The sequence below is a fragment of the Choloepus didactylus genome, chromosome 19 (assembly GCF_015220235.1).
Source record: "Choloepus didactylus isolate mChoDid1 chromosome 19, mChoDid1.pri, whole genome shotgun sequence".
Taxonomy (NCBI): Eukaryota; Metazoa; Chordata; class Mammalia; order Pilosa; family Megalonychidae; genus Choloepus; species Choloepus didactylus.
The window spans coordinates 46714490-46728730 of record NC_051325.1 but is presented as its reverse complement, the minus strand read 5'-3'; the positions used below and the strand labels follow the sequence as shown (position 1 = coordinate 46728730).

The 14241-nt window shown below is 43.5% G+C and overlaps 1 protein-coding gene across 8 annotated transcripts in view; it reads left to right on the top strand.

The window, feature by feature from the left end:
* PTPRT (protein tyrosine phosphatase receptor type T) overlaps window positions 1–14241 on the top strand; it is a 1173155-nt gene that overhangs the window by 444284 nt on the left and 714630 nt on the right. For all 8 annotated transcript variants that reach the window (XM_037810913.1, XM_037810912.1, XM_037810909.1 and 5 more), the window contains exon 4: window positions 6718–6799. In XM_037810913.1, the coding sequence (XP_037666841.1) occupies window positions 6718–6799 (82 nt within the window). The remainder of the gene's footprint in view (window positions 1–6717; window positions 6800–14241) is intronic.

The window sequence follows — 14241 nt, the reverse complement described above, 5'->3', positions numbered from 1 at the left end:
TTATTCCACATTTATAATTGCTATGTAGAGCCCTGAAATTAAGGACTCACCTGACTTTGATTAGAAACATGATGTGTGGTTTGCTTCCTTCAAGTTCAGCTTGCCTAGCCTGGCATTCATAGCCCCTAACAGCTGGGCCACTGATGCACCATCGCCTCTCATCACTCCCCGATGAGAACTTCCAACTCCAGTCACACCTAACTGCTTGTTATGACCTCTCGGCCTCTGCATAAGATGCTCTCTCTGTGTAAGATCCTCCTGCAGTCTCCCTGTCTCAGACAACTTCTCCACATACATCCATTCTCTTGGCTGAAACATCTTGCCATCAGAAGTTCACATTGTCCTTTGATTAATTCTGCGTGGTGCTTAGTGCCCCATCTCACATATGCTGAGAGCTCCCCAGCCCACTGACAGCAGGGAGGGTAGGCAAGACACGAGGTCAGGTGTACATCTTAATCGAGGAGCAATTCTTTTCATCTGTACCTTCAAAATATCTCACAAATCATCAATATATTTATTCTCCTTAGCTTCACCTGTCATCCAAGTCATGCTTAGCTTTTGGCTGGGTGACTACAGTAAGGTTGCCATAGGTCTCCTTGCTTTCATCCTCACCCAGTTGACCATGCTGGCTCTAGTCATGCTGGTCAACTCCCACAGAGCAACCAGAATGCTCTTTTAAGACTGTAAATTAGATTATGTGACCCCCCTTCTTTAAATCCTTCTATGACTTAGAAGGAAATTCCAACTCCCTCATATGTACTGTAATACCCCACGGTGTTTACCCAGCTTTGCCTTGAGCCTCTCTACTCTACTTACTACATTCCAGCTCTACGGGCCTCATCTTGTGTTCCCAGGTCACCCTCAAGCTCTCTCCTGCCCGAGGGCCTTTGCACTTACCGTCGCTTCTTATTTGACTGGCCACTTTCATCTTTCTGGTTACATTTAAATATAACCTCTTCTGTTCTCCTGACTTCTCTAAGTAGACCCTCTCCTCATTAGTTACTTTTTTTAAACTTTTATTTTGAAATAATTTCAAACTTTCAGGAAAGTCACAAAAATAGTACAAACCCCATACAGGGTACTCTAAAATACCCCTGCCCCCCACCCCTAGCAGATTCCCAGACCCACCAATTTTAACGTTTTGCCACCTTTGCTGTGTCACTGTCAGTTTTCTCTATTTCTCTATTTATCTGTCATCTATTTTCTGAACATTTGAGAGCAAGTTTCACACATCATACTCCTTAAACACATAATACTTGCATGTATGTTTCCTAAGAACAAGGGTATTCACTTATGTTGTAATCACCTTAAGTGCAGTTACCAAGTTCAAGAAATTTAACATTGATGTAAAGCTTACATTCTATATTCCAAATTTTTCTTATGTTCCTATAATGTCCTTTTGAGCCTTTTCTCATCCATTCTTAGATCCCATCCAGTATCATATATTGCATTTAATTGTCATTATCTCTTCAGTTTCTTTCTTTTTTTTAAAAAGTTGTAATAGTAATTTCCATCCCTCTATTGATATTCTCTTTGTGTTCATCTATCATTTTACTATTTTCTTTAGTTCTTTATCAATGCTTTTCTTGAACTCTTTGAGCATCTTTAGGACCATTTTTTAACAGTCGTTGTCTGGGATGTCCCAGGTCTGATCCTCTTCATTGATGGTTTCTAAGGCTTTAATCTTTGCCTGGACCATCACTCACTGTTTCTTTGTATGTTTTGTAATCTTTTGTTGAAACCTGGATATTTTGATATTTTAATGTGCTATCACTGGAAATTAGACTCTGAGGCTTCTGTTCCTTGAGCTTGTATCCAACTAGTGTTAGGAAAGAGCTTTCCTCAAGTGTCAGAAGCTAACAAAAACAAAAGAAGGGAAAGAAGAAAACACCTTTCCCAGTCTTTGCAGATTGACTGGTGCGAGTGCTCTCCTTTGGGGCTAAAGCTTGCTGCCTCCCTGGTCCTTTCTGCCCTTGTGTCTTGTCTTGCACATGCATGTTTGGCCCTGGAATTCCCCTGTTTATGTGGATACATCCCTTCTTCCCTAAGAAATGGTTTCCTCAGTGCCAGGGTCACTGTACTACGTGTCTTACAGCCAGCAATCCCTTGCCCCAGGCAGCATGACGTAACTGTTTTCCCACCACGTTCTGTGGGAGAGCTCTGGGAGCCGCCGCCTTCATGCAGGGCAAGTTCTTGGATGGCAAATCCCTCAGGCCACCACCAGGCAGCTTGAGCCAGACACACATGCTCGAGGGTTACATGTGCACGTGTCCATCAGACATACATATGCTCAAGGATCACTCTTCGCCCTCTGGAACTGGTAGTTATCTGCACTGAGCCAGTGACATGATGCGAGTGGGCCAGCCAGGTTGCCATGAAATCCTACTTTTAAGAAATTCATTTTTAAGCTTTGTTATTAATTTCGAACTTTAGTGAATTTGTTTAGAAAACATACAGACCCAAATTTATACAATTTCTTCTTTGAGGGATTTGTTGAAGTATATTGTATTGAAATATATTATATTGAAGTATATTTTTTGTGCTTAATCCATGAGCATTTGAAAAGAAGTTTCATTTTCTCTTTATGTTCATTAACATATATGTAGTAAACTTATTATTTTATCATGTATGTGATTCCTTATTTTTTTCCTGTTTTTGCAGCGTCTAAGATGTGTTAAAGCCTTCAACTACTGTTTTTATTTTCATTTTCTCCCTTTAAGTCTTTTGAAGCATGCGTTTTTTAAAATGGCCATTTTAGTCCATTGAATGGTTTTTATTTTTCTTTTTGGTAAACTTCTACTTTAATGCTTTTAAATTACTTCTTTAACAATTGTGTTTTACTTCTTTGAATTTCCCTATTATGTATTTTTTCAGCCTGTTATTTTTAAGGCTACTGAGTCATTCTGTTTTAGGTATTTATCTTATAACATACAATTAGATTTTGTTTATTTAGACAGTCTGAGAGGTTTTCTCTGTTTTAACCCATTTATATTTATTGTCACAACAGAAATATTTTTTCTTATTTTTGTCACTTTTATTTTACAGTTTTAATGCTTCCATGCTATTTCTTTTTTTCTTTAAATTTTTATTTTGAAATATTTTCAAACTTACAGGACAGTTGCAAATAATACAAAACCCATACAGAGAACTCCAACATATGCCCCCCGACCAGATACGTAGATTCACCAATTTTAACTTTTTGCCACATTTGCTGTATCATTCTATGAGTCCAACTATCAGTCTCTACCCCCACCCCTCTTTCTCTGTCTACAGGCTATTTTTTAAAAGTGTATTTGTTCTATAATTTCTCTTTTTATTTTTTTCTACAGATGTTTTTGGTTACCTTTGAATTATTAAAAAAATATAAATATATATAAAGATTTAAGATTCTTTATAGAAAGCTACTCTGATTTCTCCTTCTGCAAGATGAGACAACTGTCACACTTTTATTTCTGGAAGATTTCCCCCTGCCTCCTGCGCAATTTTGTTTGTTGAGTCTCTCTGAAGTCCCTGCTTTCTTCATAAACCAGTCTTCCATAGTGGTTATCATGCCGGTGCCAGCTGCTCTTTGTTTGGTGTGACTCGCCCCCCAGGTCTCTTTACATAGTTTCCCAAGGCAGCCACATGCTGTCTCAGTGATAGATCTTACCACCCAAGGAAGCTGCGTCTTCACACCATTGCCACCATCACTACAGGTTCCCTGGCACTTGTTATAGCTGCTAGTGCCCCACGCCTCACTGAGACCATTGTCCTCAAATCCACTGACACAGAGGACCCAAGGATTCTAATAGAGATTTTCCTTCTTTGAATTTGGTCTCATCACCCAGCTTACATTCCATCTACGATAAGAGAGTTCCTACTAGCTTGACCATAGAGGACGAACTAAGGACATATTACAGGAGGAAGAGGGTTCATTTTGGAGGCTCTTGAGATAGCAGGAATGAAAAGTGATAAAGGTTTGAATCAGACCTATGGCATTATATCCAACTAGTCTTGACCTACAAAAATGGCTCCTTTGTATTGTCTAAACTAATAGGGTTGGAAAGACACGAGTGGATTTGAGAAAGGCTAAGAAGATAAAATCAAAAAGAAAATGAATGTGAGAGGCAAGGCAGAATGAGGAGCTCAGGCAAGATGCCCAGATCCCTACCCTGGATGACTGGGTGGGTGGTGGTGACACCCACCCAGGTCCATAGTCCAGGAAGGATGGCCTGTTTGGAAATGAGGAAGAGAGTTTGATAGGGAAAATGCTTAGATCTGCTGCATACAAACTGAGTTTGAGGCATCTGTGTGACACCTGGGCAAAAATACAGAGCTGTGAACTGGATAAGGAAGACTTGTGTTCACGTGAAAGGTCTGGAGTGGAGACCTGGGTCCAGGAGTTGTAAGTGAGCAGGCAGACATTGAAGGAAGTGTGTGTGCAGTGAAAAGAGGGCAAGTATAGGAAGAGAAGTGCCCAAGAAGAAACTGATGATTAAATAGTCCCAGATTTATGAGAAAAACCAGGAAGGAAAAGTGTCTCCTGAGCCTAAATAGAGGAGAGACCCCACAAGGAAGGAGAATTAACACTGCAATAGTAGAAGAATGGTCAAGTATTCATAATAATTGGACCAAACATTTATTGAGAATTTACCCTGTGCCAGACATTCTTCTAAGCATGTGTATTACCCCCCTTAGTCTGCAAAATGACCCAGTGGAATCAACCTGTATTTACCCTGGTTTTACAGAGGAGGAAGGTGAGGTTCAGAGCAGGAAGAGAGTTGTCCAAGACCACACACTAGTATGTGGCACATCCAGTGCTCAAACCCAGACATTCTGACTTCAGAGCCCAATAACTTCACTGTTTTCCTTCTTAAAGTAAGATAAAGATAAAAAAAAAAATGTGTTAAATTTAGAAGCTGGGAGATTATTGGTGTATATCATGAAAGCACCTTCAGGGGAATTTGTTGTGGACAAAACCCAGAATGTAGTGGGTTGAAGTTTTCTAGTGGGAGGTAAGGAAGTGTTGTAAGTGAGTGTAGGTAAGACTATTGAGAGTTTTAAGCATGATTGAAACACAACTGGATTGTATTAGAGAAGTACTTGCTGCTAAAGGGTAGTTTTGAAAGAACAGGAGAAGCTCAAGCATTTATATTTGCCAAAGGATAAAAAGGAGGATTTGGAGAGAGAGAGTGAGAGTGAGTGAGAAATGGATACACATCAAGAAGCTCCAAGAAGCTGGAAAATGAAGCAGGGGTTGGGGTCAAGAGCACAGAGAAGAGAGAGAAGAGGCAGAAAAGAGCCAGGGCGGGTGAGGATGTAGATCATATGGGTGGGTAAGAAGTTAGAGGTCTGCCCTTCTCTCGTCATCTTGCTTCTTGAAGATGTGGGAGACAGGATGTTGAAATTGTGTGGGTGGATGTTGAAGGGGATATTGGTGTGCTTTTCCCCGGAGCATTTCCTTGGGTGGAGTATAGGTATGAAGAAGGCAGATCTGTGATAGACAATTGCAAAGACAAGGTGGGGGTGGGAAGGAATTGAGACTGTAGCCCAGAGTGGGTCGGGTGATCAGTCAATGTGGTGGGGGGGGGCCCAGGCTTGTTGAGGATACAGGCAAGTCCGGGAGACATACAGACTCTAGCCAAGCAGAGGTCCAGGGTACTGCATGAGATTGAGGAGCAGGTTTAAGAGGACTGAGTTGGAGAGAACCTTGGGGTAGGAGACTATGCCAAGATACCAAAACAATTTCCAGTTTCTGAAGTGGAGAAAGACAAGACCGAGAGTGTGCCTGGAACTGATTAAAAGAGAAGGCCACTGGAGTTGAGTGGGCAGCCACGGGTGTTGGCCATGCTGTATTCACAGATATTCACATCCCCAGGTGAAGACAGAGGTTGGGTGAAAAGGAAAGCTATGAACTGAGTTACAAAATCTTTACTGAAAGAAGCTGTATACAGGGGAGTCGGAGTAGAGAAGCCAAGGAGCTTCTGGCCCCTTGATTTCTGAATACCAACAGGGTTATTATTATTTTTTTAATTATTAAATTCAGTTTTATTGAAATACATTCACACACCATACAATCATCCATGGTATACAATCCACTGTCCACAGTATGATAACATAGTTATGCATTCATCACCACAATCTATCTCTGAACATTTTCCGTACATCAGAAAGAACCAGAGCAAGAATAAAAAATAAAAGTGAAAAAAGAACACCCAAATCATCCCCCCATCCCACCCCATTCCAACAGGGTTATTTTTAAGAGGGGGTAAGAAATTCTGATGGAATACATGGTCCCTAGGGATGTAGAGGCCAATCCAGGAAAATCCTCCTTGTCTTGTGGTAGCCTCCAAGGTAAGCTTCTCTCTCACCCTTTGTAGGAAAGTTGGGTAGCAGGAAGTAATTCTTCTTGGTGTTTCACTTAAAACCACAATGAGAAAGTGCACACTGCGGTCTCTAGGTCAAGTTTGGGTTGCTTTTCCTGCATTATTTCTGAAACCCATTAAAAATGTGTATGTGAGTGACTCTTCTTTTGGTACTTACCAGCATGTGGCCTTTTTACCTTGTTTTGAAAATCCAGATCAGTTGCCAGGGCAGTGTCCTGTCCTAACGTAAGGCTTCTTGGGTTGGCTGTGGTGGGAAGCTGAAGTTGAAAGAGTCTGGGGGTCGTGACCAGCTTCCGATGATGAATGCCTTCAGCCACTTCTGCAAAATTGACTCCCGCCCTGTGTGTTGCAGGTGATATTTGAATCCGTCTCTTTGAAGGGTCACCCTGGCTACATCGCCGTGGACGAGGTCCGGGTCCTTGCTCATCCGTGCAGTAAGTCTGTTTCCTCCTCCCCTCCCAGCTCTGCTCCATGTCAGGCTGGGGAGCTCAGAGTCTGCAATCCACTCCGTTCATGCCACTCACAAACATCCCTCATTCTCTCTTTTTCAATCCTTCAAAAATGGTTACATACTCAATGCAATCAGTCCTGAATAAATCTGTAATTTCACCGGCCTGTTCAACAGGCAGCACCTACTGGAATTTGCAGAGAGTAGCAAAACATCTTCGTTTGAATCTCTCTCCATTATTAAGGGAGTCTAAAGTCCTGATTGTTTATTAGCAGGATTCAGACCACTGAAGTGGAAGAATTAGAGGGCTTTGGATAGGATCTCGTGAAATTGTCTTAAAAAATGAACATCACCAAAACACTGAGCAAATTAGCACACTGTTCACTCACAGGGAAAAGTGCCCCAAAGCTATTAATTCTTTAAAAATAATTTTAAATATACTCATCAGCTCCACGTAGGCGTAGGGAGAGATTTCTCATAGTGGTTAGTACTTGCAGTAGGTGTCAAGAGTCCCCAAATGCATACCACTCCTCTAGCCCCATCTGATTTCCCCTTGAAGTTCTTTCTCTCTGCTGTATTTAGTCTAAGATGGTTGAATTTTTCCGCAGGGAGCTGTGGTACCCAGGTTAACCAAATCTTAAAGGGGACAAGTCCTAGGTGCAGGTATTTGGGATGATATCATACTTCGTGACATTCTGGGATGAGAGGATCACTAATCAAAGGGATATATATGGATATTATAGTAGTCACTGGGAGGGGTAGCTGGGATGCCAACTCCAAAAGTTTGTTAGTGTTTTGTAGCTTGGAGATTTCCACTGGTTTCTTGCAGTCATTCGATTCCAGGTAACCGCGGGTGGTGCTCTCTCCACTCCCCCCACGACCATCAGTCATGCTGTGGGCTATGCAGTTTGCTGCTGCCTCAAGAGACAGCACAAACCCTGCCCACAGCTGCCTTTCATTCCTTGCATTAAGGGGCTGGGCTCATTTCAGCCCCATCTGTATTGCTTTAATCTAAATGGCTCTTTCCAGGTCTGCTGCTGTGGATTTGTCAGGCCCTCAAATATCACTTCCTTTCTCTGGCACTAGAATGACATTGACTGACCTACTGCTTTAGAACACCTTCTCTGGAGGAATTTGGGCCAAGTCTTCAGTAGTTTTTTCAAGACAGTATTTTGGATAACTGTTTTCAATGTCTCTGCAAGAAAGACGTTGCCTCACCAGGAACCTGCTAACATCTCAAGAATGAGTTCATCCTACTAGGCTCTCCATTACTCTGGCTTAAAGTCTCTACCCTCTGGGCTACTACTCTGAGCCTTTAGGATGATCTCAGAGGGGTCTGCCCATTCTCTCCTGGGAAATGGCTCCGCTGAAGCAGACCTCATGTGAAGAGAGGCTCAGGAATCCCCATCCCCTGAGCTATGCAGAGTTTACATAGCGGATATGCTGCTGAGCCCTCCTCACCAAGACTCAATCTCCCCTCCCTCAACTCCTGGGAGTCAGCATCAGCTGCCTGTGGAGAATGACCTTTAGCCTAAGCTTGGACAACTGTGTTGGGAGGCATCTGCCCTACCTGTGTCCGTTAAACCTCACGCACTCAACCCTGCAGAGGCTCACCAGCTAGGAAATAAAACCCTGCACATCCAGCAGTTTTGAGGCTGTCTCTCTGAAACCAGCCTTCAATCTTTCCAAGCCCTGCACACATCCTGTCTCTGCCTCACAGAGGCTTCTCGCCTTTGATGCATCCAGCTGCCTTCCTGCTTCTTACACTGTGCTGGATGTTTGGACTTCTTTCTAGTAGGTGACCTTTGGCTCTTTCCAGGAGAATCTTGCATGACTCTGTCTCCCTGGCTCCCAGAACTCTTCTCTAATGGGAATTTTCATCTCCAGGCTCAACCTTGACACCTGCCCCTTGTCCCAGCCCCAGCTGCCTTCAAGGTCAGATTGTACAAGATTGGACTTTGCTCTACGGACTGACCCTTGTTTGCCATCATAGGCACATGTGTCCTTCTCCCTGATAAATCTCCATGGGAGGGGGCTCTCTGGAGGGCATTTGGATAACTCTGTACCCCCAAAGTTCCAAGACTCTTTCTGGAATCCAGCTGTCCATGGGGCTGCTCCTGAACTTAGGATTCTCCTGACAACCTCACCCTCCTCCTGCTGTGGAGTGTGGATTGCATGCTTCTAGAATTGCTGAGGCCTGTTACCCAGCAAATGGGCCATGGGATATAACTCAGGCAGACGTGACCTGGCTGTGTTCCTGCATAATGTGCTTGGGACAAGTTCAATCTCGATGCTTAGGTGGCTTTATGCAACTTTCCAGAAATTACAATGTGAAGCCACTGTGATAGTGACTAATATTGGAAAAAAATCTATTTAACTCTATATACAAATACCAGCATGTATGCAGAATCAGAGAAATTTCCATAGCTCATGAGTCATGTGGAATTGAGGAGGGCCTAGCAAAGACCCCTTCCCAAAGACCAGTGCTCAGTCCATATATACCAGGTTTTTATTCATCCCTTCTTTTAACAAGTGAATTATTGAACATCAGCTATGTGTCAAGCACTTTGCTGGGGACTGGGGATACTTCAGTGACTGAAAAGTTTGGGTCCTTGTTCTTGTGATGTTTACTTAGCAGAAAGGACAGAAGGAGAAGAGGCATGAAATAAGCAACTAATATAAGTTCAAATCACTATGCTATGAATATACTAAATGTGAGAGACAGCAACTGGGATGCCGGAGGGTTGCTCAGATGGAGTGGTCAGTGGGGTGTCTTGGTCTGGGACCTGAATCACAAAGGAGCTCATGATAAAAATTTGGGGAGGGGGCATTCTAGGCAGAGGCACCAGCAAGTGCAGGGGCCATGCCGTGAGATTCAACTTGATGCTGCCAGGGCATCCCAAGCAGAGGGAGCACTGGAGAAAGTAGTCCAAGGTAACGCTGGGGAAGTAAGCCAGGGCCTGACAACATGGGGCCTTGGGCATCCTTGGAAGCAGATTAGATTTTAATCTAAGGACAGGGAGACAGCATTGGAGGGATTTATGCTGGAGAATGGCATGATCTCACTTAATTGTTAAAAGATAACTTTGACTGCCCTTCAATAAGTTGAAAGGGAATAGGAGACCTATTGGGAAGGCAGTTCTGGAGTCCATGCAAGTGATAATGGTGGTGAACCAGGGTGGTGGAGATCCATTCATTCAATCAACAAGTATTTACTGAGCATCAGTTACATGCCAGGCACAATTCTGGGTTTACAGGAAGGAGTAAGATAGATTCCTTTTCTTCTCTCATGGGGCTTCCAATGAAGTGAATGAGGCAACCAATAATCAGGTAATTGTGGGCTATAACAACAGATGATGAGCAGTGCTACGAAGAAACACAGAACCCAGAGATGGAGAGAGGTGGACATATTAGAGATAGATTCAAGAGGCAGAACCAACTGGTTCTAGTTTCATGGGTTAGCTTGAGAGGCAGTGGCATCAAAGATGGTGTCTTCCAGATTTATGGTTTAAGCATTTGGGTGGTGAGGACTGGGGTGATGTGAGTGCTGCCTTCTGAGGGGCTGACCATGGGCCCTGGGGACTACTGATGGGATCAAGTTCATGCAACATGTTAGTGGTTTCGGAACAGTCCTTTGGACTGAAAGTGCTTTTCCCCCATCCTCAGCCTTAACATGAATGCATTTATGACTTGTTAAAAATTTAACTATATTGAGAAATGTGCCCTCTCTTGATATCCTCAAGCTTTTTAATTCTCCACTTCTGTCCTCCAAAACAGTTTTTCTATTAACATATGGTCAGAGTTTATCAATAAGTGATTCCACTAAATATTCCAAAAGTTCCAGGGGGTTTGGCACCTGATTTGCAATTGTATTCTCGATTGATGTGACCTAAAGTTCTGACATCAACGCCTTGCCTTGCCGCTTCCAAAAAAGTGACCAAAAGACAGGTATAATAATACTCAAAGAAAATTATTTTCTCTTACAAACTGAAACCTCTCATCTATATTTTATAGCCCATTTAACATTTTTGTGTTATTCTAAAAGTACTTTAGCCTGCTAAACTCCAGTGACCCTCCACCCCCACTCTGCTGCCATTTCTTGGCATGAGCCTTAAGCAAGGCCACATGAGTTATAACTGTGGATACAATAAATGTCAGCAGAATTTTCCACTGTTTCAAAGTTTCTGGCTCCTAAGTTGACTTTTAGAATTTTTTGAACTTTTTGTTCCCATGTCCTTGGACCCACCAAGTGTCTGTAACCTGTTCCTAGTGTGTGTTCTGTGCTCTCTCCTCACTTGTGTGTCTTCCTGCTGAGCACTGTCAGGTTTAAAGAGCGAGGTAAAGGGCACAATAATATGTCTTCAGATGCAGCACTGACATCCGCAGGAATTTAAATGTCACCAACATCGAGGCATTTTGCCCCAAATGATGCACAACCAGGTTTCTGTTGAGGCCATTCAGCAGAATCCCATTTCTGGGGGAGCTGGGACTTGGTGGGGATTAAGTGTAGAATGTTTGAAACCAAGAGCTAGTGGCTGGCCTGGGTTCTGAGTTCAGTCATGTTTGGGATTTGGTTGGTGAGTTCCCAGAGCATCAGATGCTAGAGGAAAATAAGAATTGAGAGAGCATGTAGCTCAGGAGGAAGTGGAAAAGGGGGATGGAAGAAGGAGAGTCAGAGAGGTCAGGAGCCCAGAGAAGAGGATCAGACATATCCCCACCATAAGGAGGATGTCCAGAGATTATCTGTCATGAACCTGGAGATGAGGGAAGGGGCGAGCACTGAGCAAGAGGGGGATGACCTGGGTGAGTGTCGCAGGTGTTGGGAACTGGAGTCCGTGCTTGGAGGGGTGGGAGCAGAGGGTCACTGGATTGAGGGGGCCAGATGAGAGCAGTGGGGTTTGTTCCAGTATCTCCCATAAAAGCCGTGTGTCAGAGACCACAGCACGTGCCTGCAGACTTGTTTTGTTAACCTTGCACAGTGCTTTAATAACATTCAGTCAAAATTTTAAAGTGAGAGATTTCACATAAATCTGGATTTCTTACTTGCCTTGCCTAATCAGATGATTGGCAACCCCGAGCAAGCACGCTCTCCTGTGGCCTCCTTCTGCTGGATTTGAGCAGCAGCTGCCCCCTTCCAATGTGGCACAAGGTCTCTCCCCATTTCCCCCCAAGTCCCTTCCTCTCCTTTCTGCCTCCCGAGTGCTGAGGCTGGTGTCAGATACTAGTTATTATTGTGCTTGCAACATTACTTTTTTTATATCAGAGAATTCTTTGTGTACTCAAATTTCTATTAAAAATGGGAATATGAAAGATAGAGCAAGGAGGTAGAGTTTTTGTTTTTGTTTTTGTAGCTTAACTGCTTTATTCATTTCCATAGCTGCCTGGCTTCCATAGGCTTGTGAGTTCAGCCTTCCTGCCACAAATCAATAGTGTTTGCCCAGAATACTTACACTAGGGGCCACTCAATATCTCTATTCTCTACCCCTGAGTCTAGAAAGGAGGGAGGAGGAAGGATTGAAAATTAAAGAATCAAGTCAGAAGATCTTTTGCTGAGAAGGGAGACAAGGGGAGGAGCCAAAAGCAAGCAGAGGCCATTGATCCAGAGGAGAGCCCTTTCTATTTGCAATGTCCCAGAGGTTAATCCCTTCACCCAGTGTCCTGGAGGGGAAGGGGAGCGCATCCCTTGGTAAGATCCAACACAGAGCCTCCCACCCTTGGAGCTGAGACGTCACTCTCCCTCCCTACATGCGTGGATGTTCCTTCCCCCTTTAAACTTGTGGCATAAACGAGCTCACAAGGTTCACTCAATTCCCACTTGAAGAATGACTTGAAATGATAGTTCCAAAAATAACTTTACAAAATTATACAGGAGAGCAGAAAGGAAACAATTTCAGACAATCAGAGCAGCGTGACATTTGTCAGGTTTACTACATGCAGGAATCTTAAGTTTTGAAAAGCCCAAGAGACATGGTCTTTCTTAGGTTTGGGGACTTTGACACCCTTGAACTCTGGGGTCCTGAAGGTAGCATGAGGGGGGGCCCGAGTTGTTGTCATTAATTTAAAAACCTGAGCAGAATTTTCTGTTTTTTTCACAGCAAGTCTTCTCATCATGCCAAGGTTCTTGGTTTTTGCTGAGCTATACAGGTGGTGACACAGTTTGGTCCACAAGATAGTTCAAAGCATGGAACCCAGAGGGAAAAAGAGCAAGGAAAGGGATCACTTGCAGTGAGATATTAGGGAGCTGTGAGAGGATTCTGGAGGAGAGTCAGCCAGCCCTTTCTGGGAACCCTGTCTTTGTGTCTGGTGACTCCATCTTCTTTCCCACCACCCAGGAGGCCAGAGAATGCGCTAGTTACATGCCCAACTTTGGGCTAAGACAAACTTACAATTCAATTCTGGTTTTGTCTCTCAGTAATCTGTGGAGTTTTGGGCAAATTAAACTCTCTGAACCTTGATTTCTGCTTCTCTAAAAGGGGAAGAATAACGTCATCCACTTTACAGGGACATCATGGAGTTAAATTAGATAAGACATGTAAAGCATCTAGAACTGTGCCTGGCACATAGCAACTTTCAGTAAATGACATTATTGCTATTGTTTGGCTCTCTGGATATTTGGTTCCTTCTAGAAAGCAGGCCAAAGGCCCTTGTTGAACCTCTTTGATCCCCTTAGAGCTTACAGCTTGATCCCAGTCTGGTGAATATGTCCACTTCATCACTTATTTTGTTGGTGGTGGCAGGCACCATTGGCACTTTTGTGTTTCAATAAAGAAATTTATTCTTCTAAGTATTAGTCCACTCATCTCTGAGAACTAAAGTTGATGAGAATCTGTAAGAAACATGCTTAATCCTAGGGTGGATCACTCACAGACATGGTGAGTTTCATCTGCAAGCCTCTCTGTCTGTTATGCCCAATCCCTAGAGTAAATGTCCCACCTCTCTTCCATGCTTGAGAGGCGCCATAGCTTATGGTGAAGCATATAGACTCTGGAGCCAGACCACTTGGGTTGACTCTGGGCTCTGCTACTTGCCGGCTCTGTGACCTTGGGCAGGTTTCTTGACCTCCCTATGCCTCAGTTCACTCACTATAAAATAAGGATCATTCCACTGCCAGCTTCATTGGGTTGAATGAATTATTGCCAGCAGAGACTGCACCTGGTGCCTATCGCACAGGAGACACTAAATAAGTGTTAGCTACTGTTATTCTTCTTCTCCTTAGATTCATCATCAGCATCACCACCAAGGCCAGGTTTGTAGATCTCGGACCCAAAGATCTTTCATTTCAGCTTCCTTCTTTCTGCTTACACAGGCCACAGGGCAGAATCCTCTATGGTGAATCTCCACTCCCCTCATCTTCAATTTCTTCTTCCCAACTTTCATTTCCATGGTTCCACCTTTTGTCCAGTGCCAGCCCCAGGGGCAGTAGTCAGT